General features: G+C 40.2%; 1 protein-coding gene across 3 annotated transcripts; it reads left to right on the top strand.

Moving 5' to 3' along the window:
* Nucleotides 1-305: 305 nt before the first annotated feature.
* LOC106749738 (choline/ethanolaminephosphotransferase 1-like) lies at nucleotides 306-8,314 on the top strand. Of its 3 annotated transcripts, none has more exons than XM_014629470.1 (7): nucleotides 306-803; nucleotides 1,686-1,833; nucleotides 1,934-2,056; nucleotides 2,192-2,295; nucleotides 3,650-3,784; nucleotides 5,167-5,301; nucleotides 6,977-8,314. In XM_014629470.1, the coding sequence occupies exons 1-7, from the start codon at nucleotides 567-569 to the stop codon at nucleotides 7,142-7,144; spliced, it is 1,050 nt and encodes a 349-aa protein (XP_014484956.1). In that variant the 5' UTR covers nucleotides 306-566; the 3' UTR covers nucleotides 7,145-8,314. The 3 variants fall into 3 exon arrangements, with proteins under 3 accessions (XP_014484956.1, XP_014484955.1, XP_014484954.1); XM_014629468.1 differs by having other exon boundaries at nucleotides 567-803; nucleotides 6,461-7,069; XM_014629469.1 differs by lacking the exon at nucleotides 5,167-5,301.
* Nucleotides 8,315-17,692: the final 9,378 nt, after the last annotated feature.

The following is a 17,692-nucleotide window of genomic DNA, read 5'->3' as shown; positions in this document are numbered from 1 at the left end:
ATTAACGGCGAATAAATAACATCCGAGAGACTGATACGTCGTTAGGTTTACCAAGGTTTTTACTCGCATCGACGAGTGATTCTTGCGAAACGATTTCTCACTAGCAAGAAACAGCTGTTTCGCATAAATTACATAAATGAACACAGAGCAATTTACGCAACAATGGCCGATAATAATCGCGAGTGAATCGATCCTTCTCAGTCCCTCCCGCCTTCGTTTCCCCTGGCGTTCTCAAATTTCGGCCGCGTGTTCGCGCGACGCGCACGCCCTCTGCGCCGCGATGTAGCGCGCTCGGTGTGGTTCCGGTTCACCCAGGCGGCGGTGACCACGACAGCTTCCGGCTGATAGGAGCGCGCAGAGATGTCGTATGTGTACGCCGCGACGATCGCTTGTTATGTTTAGCCGTTTCGCCGTGGGTGTTCGGTGAGTGTGCCGCGTGCGTTTCCTCGCAGAGACATTCGGGGCCCCCGCAGGCGGAGGTGTTCGTTTTTCCCCCCCCCCCCCCTCTTTTTTTTCGTCCCGTCGAGAGACACCAGCTCCGGTAGGCGCGCGCGCGCACGCCAAGCATGCAGTTCTACAAGGATAAGTTGCTGTCGCCCGGTCAACTGAAGCGACTGACCGAGCATAAGTACAGCTGCACGACCAACAGCCTCCTGGACGGCCTGCTGCAACCGTGGTGGGACTGGCTGGTCAGCAAGGTGCCACTCTGGCTCGCGCCAAACCTCATCACCGTGCTCGGCCTCATCGTCAACATCGTCACCACCCTGATCCTCGTCTATTACAGTCCGGACGCGAGAGCCGAGGTACGTAGGCTGAGAGAGGCTCAACCTAACCTGTTTTCTTCACCACGTAGCCCACTCTGGTCCCAAGTCACAGTGCATCACATCGTGCTGTGACGTGACTATCTATAGACGTCGGGCGCTGTAATTTTGTAATTCATGTGCGCTGCTCCATGGGGTATGTTCGCGTCTGACACTTTGATTCTTACATCTGGTTACACCAAGTGACATTTATCCGCCGAAAAGTACCTTGATATGTCGATATTTCCGTGTTAGTATCTGACGTGTTTTCCAACGGCTGTTGCGATAACATTGTCAAGTCTGACGAGAATTCGAGCATTACCAAGGTTTTACGCTGATATCGAAGGATCAGCTAGTTCAGTGGGATCGATTGTGTTCTGTGCTGTCAGGGTTCTCTCGTAATTTCTCAGATCGGTGCCCTGGACAACAAGAAGTTGTCTGAGCATTTGTAATATTCACGTGAATTCTGTTTAACTGTCATTGTTTTTGCAATTGTGAACTTGCAATTATTGCAATTATTTAATTATCAAAGAGCTGTCTCATAGCTCCGTCGAGGCTATGTTTCAAGAAGATATATGATGCAAATATGGATATGCTAAGCATGCTTAATGATACACTAATTAATGTGATAACAGAAACTGGTTTTTCCTCTTATGTAACTTTGTCATATTGCATCGCGGAATGAGCACGTTTGTGTCTGTCTCAAGTTTGACCACTCGAATAATTCCAAAGATAAAGTGACAAATTTCCAGAAATCAAGTATTTTTCCGTGAGAAACTTATTGACACACATATTACGTGTACAGCGATTTAGGATTTTTGTGCAGAAATTCCCTAATTGCAAAGATAATAAATTATCATTGACACTGTATCTTGTTTCTTTTAGGCACCTAGATGGGCATGTTTTTTATGTGCACTTGGTCTATTTATATACCAGAGCTTAGATGCCATCGACGGTAAACAAGCCAGAAGAACTGGCACGTCTACACCGTTGGGCGAACTATTTGATCATGGATGCGACTCAATATCGACAGGTAAGCGCGATCGTGACTTTCTCTTTTCAATTTCAACTTCAATTTCGATAAATGTGGCTGGACCTGATTGGACGAGTAATATCTATTGTGTTTCTTTCAGTATTTGTTGCTTTATCAGCATGCATAGCAGTACAATTGGGATATTACCCAACGTGGATGTTTTTCCAATGTTTTTGTGCAATGACGCTTTTCTACTGTGCTCACTGGCAGACCTACGTTTCAGGTCAGTAAAGTCAGACGCAAATAGTAGAACATAAATCAATTCAGCTCATTAAGATTTCCGCATAACGAACGCTGCCGTAGAGTAGTTGACTTCAGTGCCTCATTTAAAATCACTCACGTTTTCTTCCCTCAATAGGTTCCTTGAGATTCGGTAAAGTGGACGTAACGGAAGCACAGTTTACGATCATAGTTATTCACCTGATTTCCGCGATTTTTGGCCCAGAGATCTGGATGATGGAGGTTGTATCACTTTTGATCATACGTTTTCTATTATTATGCATACATATTTATATATACCATGCCAAGAATATCTTGTGTAGTAATCGGTAGAATATGTTGTGTAATCTATTAGCATTCTTATCGGTGTTCTGCACGGCTATATATATATATAGTTCGACGAACACGAAATGACGAAAATCTCTCCATTCGCCTATTTCAGAGCGCGACCATATTCGCAATATATTATTATGTCTCGTGGTTATTTTTCACTCATGTAAATTATTGCTATCGCAAGGTATTCGTTCGACTAGGTTCACGATTGTGTCGTAGATGCGTATAGAACCGTTCCGTTTTCCCGCGAAATATCGAAAGTTGTTACGTGGTTCATTTTTGTTAAAGACAGAGACCTCGAAAGCGAGATCTGTATTCAGGGATATGTATGGCTCATGATACAAGTGAAAGAATATCTCAACTCGGAAACACTATGTCGAGTCATGCGCATGTGCCGTAAGAAAGATTGAAGATTGATTTACACGTATTTCCCTCACCATGTACTGTTTTATCTGTATAATTTTTATCTTGATAGTTCTATATACAAGTTGTATTCATTAATATTTGTACCATATATGTATATCACAAATGATGATCAGTCACAATTACGCGTTTACCAATTAAGAGTGTCGCTGAGTGAAACTTTCGCTTGTCGCGTGTGTTTCACATTTCCCTTGGTAAGTAACCGTACTGTTGAATTCGAACATTTCAAAGGAGGTGCCCGAAGTGGCCGAAGAGGAAAAGATAATACTTTGTCGAGAGCCTTCTATCAGGTACACTTCGTGCACCTCCGAGATCCCGATATCGCTGAGATTGCTGGGTATTTGCACAAACTATCACATATACCATTACATAACTCCATAACTCTACAGTGCCGTAATTCCGAATTGCGGGAGACTCGGACACACATTTCTAGCGTACGTATCTTCTATCATCGTCTCGACGTGTCAGGCCACATCCCCCCCAAAAAATTTGGCTCCAGACTTCGTTCGTTTTTCCTCCAATTGGCCACGCGTGGAGTCTAATGGCGAGAAATTACACGTAATAACATAGCCCGTACGAGGCTTCCGAGTTTCCAAATTTTTCTCGCGTAAACTGCATCTCCGACGATATTTACAGCGATGATTTCATTCTACGTAATTGCTACTACGCGTAATTGCAATCTACGCTGCTTGAGAAATTATTCCTTCTCTCCGAGAGACTCCGAAAGAAAAAAAAAAGAAGAAAAGAAACGTTTTTCTTCTCCTCGTACGAAACGTAGTAGTCAAGTTAACGAGAACGATGCCGGCTATATTTGTGAGTTTAATGAGAATATTTCTTGCAGATACCATACTTAGATGGTTTTCTAGTTAAGTATTTACTAGGAGTTTTAACAATCGTGTGTGCAGTGGCAAATTTGTATCCCATATTTTCGGTGATTTTCACCGGAGGAGTAGGCAAGAACGGTTCCACTGTGGCTGTAAGTCCGTTAATTAGAATCTTTTTATTGAACATGCAGAAATGGGAGCAGCATGGCATGAGGAGCGGCGCTGAGATTACTTCTTTACTGCAAAATATTTACTCATTTAACACGCATCTTCCACCTCCCCTGTTTCTTACTGAATTACGCCCCCCCCCCCTACATCTCCTTGGTTTCGAAAATATTTTCGTAGACCCCCCCGCCCCCAAGCAACGATTTTCGCAGTGAATTTTATACGGGTGTATAAAATCCATTGTCTGATGTATCACTGTACAATTGACAATTGTAATCATTTCACGCGTATCTCCGACGTTTCTCAGTGAGTCGTTAGTGCTTCGGTGTGAGTGTGTGTGTGTGTGTGTGTATTATAAAAACTGATAATCTCTCCCCTGTAATATAGACACTCCCCTTTTCAATGTAAGATACAGAAGTCTGAATCCTTCCTATGGTTTGTCTCTCGACGTTTACTCAACGGCAAACAAAATTTCTCTGCCAATGTGACAACTCTTTTGAAACAATTTCAATTCAGCAATCGCATCCCGGGAATCTAACTGGATCGAAATTTCTTTTGTAAATTATGTACGATGCAGCGGCCGCCGCTCGAGTGACTCTGGGGAGAGAATCGTGTGCGTAGCTTGCAATATTTGTTTGCGCATTGTACGATTTGTTGTTCACACGAAGTACACGTCCGTTATGGATGATACTTCCGGTACACTCGCTTGATTATAAAAAGTTATTCTAGAAGGTGATGATTATCTTGAAGATCGGCCGATCTTCTCCGCAGACAAATATTGCCAAGTCTTCCGGTTCTATTAAAACTATTGTCAATGACTTGTGATAATCTCAGCAGGACATTCATACGCATATTACATACATTTTGCTTCACACATTACGCTTCTGAGGAAAGCTGCCGCCGTTACGATTTAGCGTACACACCTCCGAAAGTGGCGCGTCTTTCCGTAACGTTAACGTAGAGAGGGGGAGAAATTTTCCTTGTAAACCGTAAACATTGTGACATGCGACACCGACACAGCCTCACCGACGTCCGACGGCTTATCGTATTCTGATCAGCTGCTCCCTCGTGTGCCCCGCAATTTTGTGCTTTCATGATAATGAGAGAAAGTAGCATGTTCCGTGTATATGTGCTATGATACGACCACAGATAGAACTGAGCCCGAACCGGAGCAGTGCTATTGCGTCCTCAATCAGTGATATCGAGAGGTGTAATTGTAAAGGGAATTTTACATAGCACACACACACGCATACACACCACACACACACACACATATATATATACACACATACATACATACACATAAACAACCTGAATGAAAAAGCAATTGGAATTTCATGACGAACGAAGATCTTGTGGCTTTGTTTAGATCCCTGTGCTCGGTGTAGGCACGCTCAGTAACTACGTAGCGGTGATCTTTTACGCAGGCTACGTTCACGTGTTTCTTGAATTCTGTAAAGTCTTTGAATCCGGTGGGATTGGAAAAAACGGTTCCACAATTGCAGTAAGTCCCAAGCAGTGACGCTCGTTTAGCGAGCGCTCCTCCGTATCTTTCCGTCGATTTTGTACAGTAGAGATGTCTCTATTTCCTACGTATATATATATATATATCTCTCTCTCTTTTTTATATATTTTTTTCTTTATTTGCTTGCCCTCTCTTTCTCTCTCTCTCTCTTTGTCTGTCTTTCTCCTGTCTACGATCTCTTTTCTCTGCTGGGGAGTTCGGTTGAATTACTAAACGTCTATATGTATGGCCAAGTAGTACATTAAACCATTGTTAGAGCGATACGCGTTTCAGTATCTCGCACAATTTAAACGTACAATCTTATCGCTTCTGAATTCAATATATCGAGGCTTAATATAACAGTTGTTTCTATTTGAATCGCTATATTGCTCAGGAGACTTACTTGCTTGGCAGCAGTGCTGACTACGACACTGTCACGACTATAACTACACGAATATAACAGAGTGAACCGAACAGAATTGATTAACCAATCGATTGATTAGAAGAATGCCAGGTTGGAGCTAATCTCTTGTGTGGCATTTTACACACCGTACAATATTTTTATAAATCGCTATCTCTCGCGAACAGACGAAGATATTTGTAATTAAATGACAGATACTCACATGGTTATAATTTATGTGAATTTGAACTTGATGTGTATAGTTTATTTCTTTACCTTTTTTTCTTTCTTGAAGTAGCGATGCCTGCAAAGGAACGTGGTGTGTGTACGTTATATATATGTAAAAGGAATTGAGGATAACAACACTTTCATGTATGATCGAATGTCGCACCAGTGGTAGAGTATCAATTTCCTCTAATTCTTTTTTCCTCCCGTATTGGTTCGTTCGTTCAGTTCCACGTTATCGTGTATTGTTCCTGGCACACTTTTCCGATATCGTACTTCACACTTGATATTCTCGTAATAGCGATTTTGTATTACGATCCAGACATTCCTACGGCCTGCTGTTTTTAGTCAAACCGGCTGCGCTGATTCGAGAAATTTACGTACACGTTGAAGTACGAGTCTCTTACGCTTCGGTGTGCGTACATTTTTCGAACTGGCTCGGCCAGCTCAGCCGAAAAGAAGCAGAGCATCATTTTCTGCATAGTTATCCCATCCTTACGCTCCACGAGAGAGAATTGATTTTCTTTCCTTCAGGTGGTGTGTGAAGATCGTAAGACACGTTTCCTTACGTTAACATATTAACATAACAGAGAAAGTGTCGGGAGTGTCGCAGTGTTCTCTTCATATGTAAACTCCTACACAGACTCACGGACTACACATGATTACCTGTGTCGGGGTGACGGATGAGATGGGAACCGGTGGTGTTACTACACTGTTACAAAAAACAAGTACAATCTCTGCATCTCTGCTACGATCATAAAAAAAAAAGCCATGTACGAACGATAACATATATATATAATGTGTCCGAGTTGTGTAACGTATAATCGGAAATGGTCCGGTAACTTGACGATAATAATGCTGTAAATTGTGACTAACGAGGCAGGAAATTGTTTCAAAAGTGGCCGACACCCGATCGATAATTATTAACAGACTAACACACTCAGAGATATGGAGTATATTAGAGAGAAAAACTAAAAGAAAAGTCCCTTCTCGATGTGAGATAGTAGACTCTGACGACTAATCAAGAGATCTTTCGTGTCGCTTATACAGTTGCCATACACTGGCACAGAGGTGAAGGTGTTTCCGTTATGGGCTGCTGTGGGCATCGCTATTTTACTTGCACAGAGCAGCATATCCGTCATTCTCGCCGGTGGTGTCGGAAAAAATGGCTCCACCGTCGCAGTAAGTCAGCCGAAAAGTAGTGGGACCATTGTGTAGTGCACTTTTCGTTCAGCTCGTGAGTTAGGCCCACACACCTGTGGAAGCGTAACAGCCGCACTTAGACGAGCACAACAGATTTTGTGCGATATTTCGAAGAAAATGTAACCTGTTGTCGTTATTGCGCGGTAAATTCGCGAATGATTAACGTTGATTTGCCTTGCTTTTAATGTCTGATGAATTGTGCGATTTGAAATTGACTTTTAAAGAAGAGCAGAATTCCATATCGTGTTGAATAAATCAAGGAAAACGTGATGGGCCTAAGTCCGACAGCGTCGTTTATATTTATTCATCACATTACGATTTTCACTCTTACGTCGATATATATATATATATATATATATCTTCGTGTATACATATATATATATATGTTACACCACATTCTTCTTCACGAAGATCCGTGTATATCCCTGTATCCTGCGCTTTCTCCTTTATCTTACAATTGTAAAATATTCCTCTGATTTCGTGGTTTCTCCAGCCTTTACTTTCGGGCCGGTTTCTCTTGCACGTGTGTTACAGATCTGTAACCAAGTGTAGAAGCGAACTATCAGTCAGAAGCTATGTACCGCTTGCCGCCATAACGATGATTTCTGTATCAATCGCATAGTGTTTTGATATTGCGACTAGACTTTTATTTTATAAATAATATATAAATATTGCATGCACATATTCTCTGTTTATCTCTTTCTCTTTTTCTCTCTCCTTCTCTTGTTTCTCAATAACATTTATTTGTTACATTAATTCTAACTAGTTCAACTAATTGATTGTATCAATATGAACACGTACGTTGATTCAAAATTTAATTTCTTCCCGTACAATTAGATTTTAACGTCGCTTGATCTATATCACTTTGTTCTTCTCTAATACTTGCAACACTTGTTGATTGTACATATAATATAGTGGTAGTTGTAGCAACGATATTTCTAATGTATCGATTGTAAGGCACGACTATATTATCGTACCGTATTTTTCTTTGATTCTTGTGACGATTAAAAATTTGTATATATATTTTTTGGTAAAGGATTACAACGCTTTTATATTGTCCAGTATATATATATATATATATGACTTATGCGTGCGACTATGTGCTGAGATAAATTCAAATCAGTATATATCTTCGAGACAAATATTGAAATATCTTTTATCAACTTGAACGACACATACATATATATATATATATATTCTCTGTTTATCTCTTTCTCTTTTTCTCTCTCCTTCTCTTGTTTCTCAATAACATTTATTTGTTACATTAATTCTAACTAGTTCAACTAATTGATTGTATCAATATGAACACGTACGTTGATTCAAAATTTAATTTCTTCCCGTACAATTAGATTTTAACGTCGCTTGATCTATATCACTTTGTTCTTCTCTAATACTTGCAACACTTGTTGATTGTACATATAATATAGTGGTAGTTGTAGCAACGATATTTCTAATGTATCGATTGTAAGGCACGACTATATTATCGTACCGTATTTTTCTTTGATTCTTGTGACGATTAAAAATTTGTATATATATTTTTTGGTAAAGGATTACAACGCTTTTATATTGTCCAGTATATATATATATATATATGACTTATGCGTGCGACTATGTGCTGAGATAAATTCAAATCAGTATATATCTTCGAGACAAATATTGAAATATCTTTTATCAACTTGAACGACACATACATATATATATATATATATTCTCTGTTTATCTCTTTCTCTTTTTCTCTCTCCTTCTCTTGTTTCTCAATAACATTTATTTGTTACATTAATTCTAACTAGTTCAACTAATTGATTGTATCAATATGAACACGTACGTTGATTCAAAATTTAATTTCTTCCCGTACAATTAGATTTTAACGTCGCTTGATCTATATCACTTTGTTCTTCTCTAATACTTGCAACACTTGTTGATTGTACATATAATATAGTGGTAGTTGTAGCAACGATATTTCTAATGTATCGATTGTAAGGCACGACTATATTATCGTACCGTATTTTTCTTTGATTCTTGTGACGATTAAAAATTTGTATATATATTTTTTGGTAAAGGATTACAACGCTTTTATATTGTCCAGTATATATATATATATATATGACTTATGCGTGCGACTATGTGCTGAGATAAATTCAAATCAGTATATATCTTCGAGACAAATATTGAAATATCTTTTATCAACTTGAACGACACATACATATATATATATATATATTCTCTGTTTATCTCTTTCTCTTTTTCTCTCTCCTTCTCTTGTTTCTCAATAACATTTATTTGTTACATTAATTCTAACTAGTTCAACTAATTGATTGTATCAATATGAACACGTACGTTGATTCAAAATTTAATTTCTTCCCGTACAATTAGATTTTAACGTCGCTTGATCTATATCACTTTGTTCTTCTCTAATACTTGCAACACTTGTTGATTGTACATATAATATAGTGGTAGTTGTAGCAACGATATTTCTAATGTATCGATTGTAAGGCACGACTATATTATCGTACCGTATTTTTCTTTGATTCTTGTGACGATTAAAAATTTGTATATATATTTTTTGGTAAAGGATTACAACGCTTTTATATTGTCCAGTATATATATATATATATATGACTTATGCGTGCGACTATGTGCTGAGATAAATTCAAATCAGTATATATCTTCGAGACAAATATTGAAATATCTTTTATCAACTTGAACGACACATACATATATATATATATATATTCTCTGTTTATCTCTTTCTCTTTTTCTCTCTCCTTCTCTTGTTTCTCAATAACATTTATTTGTTACATTAATTCTAACTAGTTCAACTAATTGATTGTATCAATATGAACACGTACGTTGATTCAAAATTTAATTTCTTCCCGTACAATTAGATTTTAACGTCGCTTGATCTATATCACTTTGTTCTTCTCTAATACTTGCAACACTTGTTGATTGTACATATAATATAGTGGTAGTTGTAGCAACGATATTTCTAATGTATCGATTGTAAGGCACGACTATATTATCGTACCGTATTTTTCTTTGATTCTTGTGACGATTAAAAATTTGTATATATATTTTTTGGTAAAGGATTACAACGCTTTTATATTGTCCAGTATATATATATATATATATGACTTATGCGTGCGACTATGTGCTGAGATAAATTCAAATCAGTATATATCTTCGAGACAAATATTGAAATATCTTTTATCAACTTGAACGACACATACATATATATATATATATATTCTCTGTTTATCTCTTTCTCTTTTTCTCTCTCCTTCTCTTGTTTCTCAATAACATTTATTTGTTACATTAATTCTAACTAGTTCAACTAATTGATTGTATCAATATGAACACGTACGTTGATTCAAAATTTAATTTCTTCCCGTACAATTAGATTTTAACGTCGCTTGATCTATATCACTTTGTTCTTCTCTAATACTTGCAACACTTGTTGATTGTACATATAATATAGTGGTAGTTGTAGCAACGATATTTCTAATGTATCGATTGTAAGGCACGACTATATTATCGTACCGTATTTTTCTTTGATTCTTGTGACGATTAAAAATTTGTATATATATTTTTTGGTAAAGGATTACAACGCTTTTATATTGTCCAGTATATATATATATATATATGACTTATGCGTGCGACTATGTGCTGAGATAAATTCAAATCAGTATATATCTTCGAGACAAATATTGAAATATCTTTTATCAACTTGAACGACACATACATATATATATATATATATTCTCTGTTTATCTCTTTCTCTTTTTCTCTCTCCTTCTCTTGTTTCTCAATAACATTTATTTGTTACATTAATTCTAACTAGTTCAACTAATTGATTGTATCAATATGAACACGTACGTTGATTCAAAATTTAATTTCTTCCCGTACAATTAGATTTTAACGTCGCTTGATCTATATCACTTTGTTCTTCTCTAATACTTGCAACACTTGTTGATTGTACATATAATATAGTGGTAGTTGTAGCAACGATATTTCTAATGTATCGATTNAGAGAGAGAGAGAGAGAGAGAGAGAGAGAGAGAGAAAGAGAGTAAATACAGGAAAATACGGTTAAGATGAACGTTTCATCACGAAATTTCTTTACGTAAGTGTCACACATTTAAGAACGCGAGAAATTGTTTTAAATATACTTTCTACATATACACACACACACACACACACATATACATATATATATACATATATATATATATAGTTTACACGAAACATTACAAACAAATGGCAGATACATGCTTAACTATCATTTGTATGTTACATGTGATTTTACTATAATATTCCCTCACGCTAAGTAACGAGTAATTAAATTTTTATAATCGAAAATTTATTAGATAAACATGCCAGAACTGGATGTGTTTCGGAGTGTGGTTGATATATTCACAATTTTTCTATTGTACTTCAAGAGGAATGTTGTTCTCTAGGAGAATAATATATACATATATAAGGGGTACATTCCCATAATATATATATATATATATATAAAAATAAATACACCTTACATTAGCTTTTCTTTCGAAGAAAAAAAATATATAGTATATTAGAAAATACTATATTTTATATTTTTCCATCTCCACGTGTCATGTGCCAAGGAACACGATTGTGAAATTGTTTTCCGCTCGAAAAGCATTACGCAAGCAACTTGTCGGATGTTATCGTTATACACGGATGACATAGCAGATAAATAATTAATTCACAAAACTAACTATATGCTCCCGCCGAGGAAGGTACATGTGTACATGTGTAAACGTCACAGTGAAGATGAAATGTAATTTTATGAACTGTACCGTATCTCGAGTTTTGTTTCTGCGAATTGTACCATACTTCTTGGATAAATGAGTTTACCACGACACGCTATCTTTCATTCTGATCTAACCAGATCTCGCCGAGAGCCTCTCTCGGGAGAACAAATTCGTTCGTCGAATCGCACGACGGGTCTGCCGTCAATCCAGAACACGTGCTGTCTCGTGACGTTCAGATCGATCGCGTATTGTGCTTGTGAGAGATACATTTTTTTTCCGCCGAGAGACACGCCAATGCTAATAACGAGCGCTCCACTCCTTCCGAAGTTGCGGTGCGTTTGTGTGCGCGCGCGTTAGAAGACGCCGCAGCGAACGAATGCGGATGTACTTTCAAATGAGAGCCAATGAAAAAAAAAAGCTCACAGAAACGTCGTTCGAAGAACCGAGCGGAGCATTAATACGCATGTCTTTGTGTTTATCGCTTCACCCGAACCAGCTTGTTTTACGTTCGCGCAAGTAAATTCATTCAGAATGTAACGCGAATTCTTCGTTGCGAAAGTGTCTACATTAGAATTAATTCAGGTCGGTCAGTAGTTAGGTCAATGTATGTATGTATACATCCGTGTATGTGTGATATTGTTCATGTACACATTAATGCAAATGTATGTGTTTTATACGCATTGCGAGTATCGAACTGTTGTTTGCCTCTCGCACGTCCTCGTATGGTTCTCATTTGCATGCGCTAGTTGGGCTTGTGATCGTGTTATTGTGCTGCTCATCTGAAACTTCAATCTCTCGTCTGTAAGATGAAGTTAACGTTACAATTTGCCGTCGCGTCCAACAGCTGCTTGCTCGGCCAACAACGCTCGAGGAGCGCGCGATTCGAGAAAACAAACACCGCGATCGTGATTTGCAGATTCGCGCGGTAATGCGACATAATTACGGTATCATCGTGCGATCGACGAAGTCACTTTTTTTTTGCTCCGACAAGGGAACGAGTCTCTTAACCGCTTGAGGATGTTGTCGTTCTCGTATTGTTATGTAACCCGATGTTAATTCGCTTCCTTCTTACGTACGGCGATTGTGCACGTGGAGTTCTCATTTGGGATTTCTTACGTATATTTAGCGTGTTGAGTATCAAAATGATTTTGCATGGTTTTCTGCCTGCCGCTTGAACTTTGTTTTTATGTTTCTGAACAAAGTGAGAGAGAGAAAGAGAGAGAGGGAGTGTATATGTGTGTGTGTGTGTGCGAAAGACAGAAGTAAGAACAAACGTACAGAACAGTTACTGCATTACTGGTGATACACACTGTGACATTGTGCTTCGGTCCTCGGTGCTGTGTTGAGGGGACGACGTGCTGCCCCGGATTTCCTGTTACATGCCAATCTCCGCGGCCCGGGGTAGCCTAATTGTAGTCGATAAACAACGAGAAACGCGCTGTCTGTCAGTGGGTGTTAGAGGGGGTGGTCGATAGGGAGCATTGCGTTACATGTGTTAATGTTTACATATTCGTTGGTATGCATGACGAGTTTTGTTCGCAGTTCACATGATGCTGGAGGCAGAACCGCTGTTAGACGACGAGTATCACCATCACGGATCCGACACTGCCCTCGACCTCTGATATTAGCGGCATATGCTAAATGTTATTAGCCGACCTGCCGAAAGCGATAGAGAGAGAAAGAGGAGAGAGAGAGAGAGAGAGGCGCCTTTCGAATACGCAATAACATAGATTAATCGTACGCGCGGAATCCGACGGGGAATCGCGAGCTCGCACGGCGAGACGATGATGACGGTCGCGAATTCACGGCATCCGCGATAGTACGTAGCGATGCACGGAGAATGATGACTTGTCTGTCGCAAAAGAGCATGGTGTATTCTGCATATTTACACGCATATGTACACGAAGAAGGAAGATCGGTTGAATTGACGTGGCAACGAACGCTAACGCGATTTAGTTAAAGCAAACCGATTTTCGGTTCATAATAGTAAAAGAATTTGGTTTCCTTCAACTAGAATAAATCAAATTTGGTTGAGAAGAACCAGAAATTTAGTTTCTTTCAATCGAGATGAATCGAAATAAAGCAAATTCGGTTCGCAAGAACCAGGAATTCCGTTCCCTTCGTTGAAAACACGTTTGTCTCGTTCATTGTCATCGTTTAATTCAACCAATCTTTTTTTCCTGTGTACACACGTACGAATACATACACACACACACACACACACACAGAGGCGTGTACGTGTGTAAGACGCGTCTCGCTCGTGCAAAGAGACATTCCCTCTCGCGTTCTTTTTGTATCGCGACATTGTATCGCGATATTTTGTACACACCGTTCCTCGTCACACGCGGAGTCGCTAGCGTGTGGCGAGCGATTTGAGCGGTGCTTTTTCTTTTTTCGACAGAGACAGTACAAAGGGTGCGCGAGGAAGAGCGTTCTGCGGTGCAATCGTGTTAATGTCAGCGACTGTCGTCGACGACGGCGGCGACGATGATATTTGTAACGATGAGTAGCGAGCTGTATTTATCACCGGGTGAGAAGGTCCGTCGCGCTCGACGGACGCTCGTCTGCGCCTGTTAGATGGGTGTTACTTAAACAGATTAATTGTATAAATGCGATAAAAAAAATATATATATATGTATACATACATATATATATATTTCGTAACGCGTGCACTCGCGCGTCTGCGACCCGAGACCGTATTTATTGCGAGCGTAGGAAGGCGAGGAGTTCGACGAACGATCGCGCCTGAGTCTCGTCTCGTCAGGGAAAAAAAAAGCAAGATACGGAGGAAGCAAAAAAACACGACGAAACGATGACACTTGTCTCGCGTAGAACGTGCGTAGAACCATTCGGAAACAGCGAGTGTAGTTGACCTACCGGTTTGTCGCCTTAATGAGATCGTCCTTAGTAAAAGAGAACAAAAAAATATTAGGCTAGATCTACAATAAATGTAGCAAGCCTTTAGTTTCTGAGTGTTACATTGTAACGTAATTTCTAGCGGGAAGCGTTTCCAGTGCTACCCGTACATCGCGATTGTCAAAATTCAAGCGCTATCCCGCCACTTTTGACAGCGCGGGAAACGCCCGTCGTCAGAAGTTACGTCACATTTTACTGCTTAGACGCGAGAGGCTAAAAAAAAAAAGAGACGCGTGAAGCAGAATATATAGTCGTCAGAAAGGAGAAAGTCGAATATATTTTATATGATATAACGCGATATGTATTAAATCTATATAACGAGAAGAGAATGGCGACTTTTTGTCAAGAGCTTACAGAAGACCGTTAAATATATGCATAAGTCCCGGTCTGCAATAGATGCTTGAAGCTCTAAGCCTTAAGAAATTGACCAATTACGGTCGAATTATAAAAGAGAAACCAATTATGACTGGTCAATTTCTTAAATCTTACGCCTTAAATTCTCATTGTAGACCCCGCTTAACTTAGCGAATTGAACGCGAACACTGCAGTATTACGAATAATACTTTGATCTACAATAATGATTCTCTTCGTTCACATTTCGATGTATATTTTCACGCGAAGCGACCGCCACACGAGTTTATTATCGCACGCACGAAAGTGAAACGTTACGGGCGAATGTTTGGACACTTTTACTACTTACTTCTGCGTGCGTGCGCACGTTTGACTGTTATCTTTTAGATTAAATAACGACTTGCGATCTGATCTGTAGTGTTCATACGCAGCGTCAAGTAATCTGATACCGCGCTGTAAATACAGGTACTAAGACATTTCTATTTCAACGATCACATAACTTGATAATTATAATTGATATATACTGTTTAATAAAGTTTATACAAGCGTAACGGCGAGTGTTCTCTTGAAGAATTTCTCCTAACTGGATAATGCTCCAAGAAGGAGAGAGAGAGAGTTCGCTCTTATTCATTGATTCATTCATGTCATCGATGACATTCCATCTATCTAATGTCTCATCTCGTTACAACGCGTAGATATTTCAAGGCCCGTTATTTCTGGAAAATTAATTCCCGGTGCGAGCCAGTTTATTCCGTATCTTTTCGACTTTTTTCTCCCTTCCCGGACGGATGAACCAGTTCCTTTCTCGATTGTATCGCAAATTGCGCCACACCCCCGGGGTCATTACGTAGACGTGCACACGAAGTAGCGTATTTACTGAATATATTAGAGCAAGAGACATCAGGATGGATGAATGTCGCCACCCGTTGTCGCGGCGAAAAGAGAGAGAGAGAGAGGGCTGTAATTCGCGCGTGTTATTAGCGTGACCATGGCTCTCGGAACGAGGTCACCTCTGTCCTACGACTCCCCACGTGGGGGGGTTTCGGGCCGAAAGAAGTCGGGAGGCACCCTTGTCCTTCGCCCTGCCGGGTCGTGCTCGTATCTCGACCTAGTCGACGCCCGCAAGGTTCTGGCCCCATTCCTGCCTGCCTGCCTACCTACCCTCGTGCTCGCTACCTCCCTCCACATGTCCCCAGACATTCAGCTGAACCTGACGAGCGTTATTGATCCGGCTGGTGACGCCGAGCGAGCGCGAGTACGCCAACCGGGCCGTGCTTCGGAAACACACAGGGCCGAACTTGACGAGCTTATTTCCGCTTGAAATTTATATTTTTAGAACACGCAGGCTTTGTATGTTTCTCTGGCCGACCAAAAGATTTTGCTCGTTGCAACGCGCAATTTCCCTTCTGACGCATCTCACATTTGGATTAATCTCGAAGGGGCGTCAGAGGGACGTCAGAGGGAATCAGACCTTGAGCTCGGTCCGGCGAACTCGTCAAGTCGGGTCGTTAATTATTCAGAACGCGAAGGACAACAAAGGCAATATGAGATATCGTTAATCACGATACTATTATAATTGTAATAATGATTATATGTGATGTATGATTATAATAACGATGTGAACATCATTAATAAATATTATTAAGCTCGCGTACAGCTCGTATGAGAAGAGTGGGATTCTGCGGAATTATTGCGCACACGTCGGAATTAAAGTAACAAAAGCGAGCCTTCAGCAGTCTCGACGCCGCGTCGCCAACAAACACTGCCGAGGTCTTCTACGTATGCGTATTCCGCATAAACAAAAAGAATGCTATAGTATATGTACTGTATATATTGTACTGTACTATACTATACGTACTATGCGTGAAAAAGAATCCACGCGATTCATATTCTGTAATCCACACTATAAGCTCTATGTCCTACATGCGAGAGAGAGAGAGAGAGAGATCAATACACAGTTAATCTTCTGCATGGAAGAAAGAGATAAAAGCATCGGCTTTCCCGAAGCCGGCGTTTCCAGCTTGCACAGAAAGAAAATCGAGAGAGAGAGAGAGAGAGGGAGAGAGAGAGAAGTCTCATGTGAGATTTAAATTGCGGTATGAAAATGGCTCCACGTTCATCCTGCGATTCGCATTGTAAGCTCCATATTGCACGAGTGTGAGAGAAAGAGAGAGAGAGAGAGAGAGATCGAAAAACAAAACACCAAAAGAGAGAGAGAGAGAAAAGGTGAGGACGTAAGAGTCGAAAACGAGGGCGTCGGAGTTTCCTGTTCGTCGCTCAGCGGCGCCGGGACGGACAATGAACGGAAGGACATCGAAGCGACGATAGTGCGCCCCAATAACGGGGACGGAAATTCACTTTCGGAAGTGGAATCAGGATGTAGCTAGCGCCGGTACTGAAGGCGACGGCGCCTGCCTGGTACCGTTCTGGCGAACGATCCAACGCGACGGCGTCGCATCGTAGCATCGCGCCGACGGGCCAGCGCGGAGAGCTCGGGGGAAGCGTCGGCCAGTGCGATATCGCC

The sequence above is a fragment of the Dinoponera quadriceps genome, unplaced genomic scaffold (assembly GCF_001313825.1).
Source record: "Dinoponera quadriceps isolate SergipeBrazil2010 unplaced genomic scaffold, ASM131382v1 scaffold3289, whole genome shotgun sequence".
Taxonomy (NCBI): Eukaryota; Metazoa; Arthropoda; class Insecta; order Hymenoptera; family Formicidae; genus Dinoponera; species Dinoponera quadriceps.
The sequence above is the reverse complement of the archived record's forward strand: the minus strand, read 5'-3'. Positions and strand labels throughout refer to the sequence as shown.

Excerpts from the sequence above, each read along its gene's own strand:
- LOC106749738 (XM_014629470.1), top strand. The coding sequence starts at position 567 with ATGCAGTTCTACAAGGATAAGTTGCTGTCGCCCGGTCAACTGAAGCGA. Across the intron at positions 2,296-3,649 it reads CAGAGATCTGGATGATGGAG|ATACCATACTTAGATGGTTT; the intron begins GTTGTATCACTT and ends TATTTCTTGCAG. Across the intron at positions 5,302-6,976 it reads AAAACGGTTCCACAATTGCA|TTGCCATACACTGGCACAGA; the intron begins GTAAGTCCCAAG and ends TCGCTTATACAG.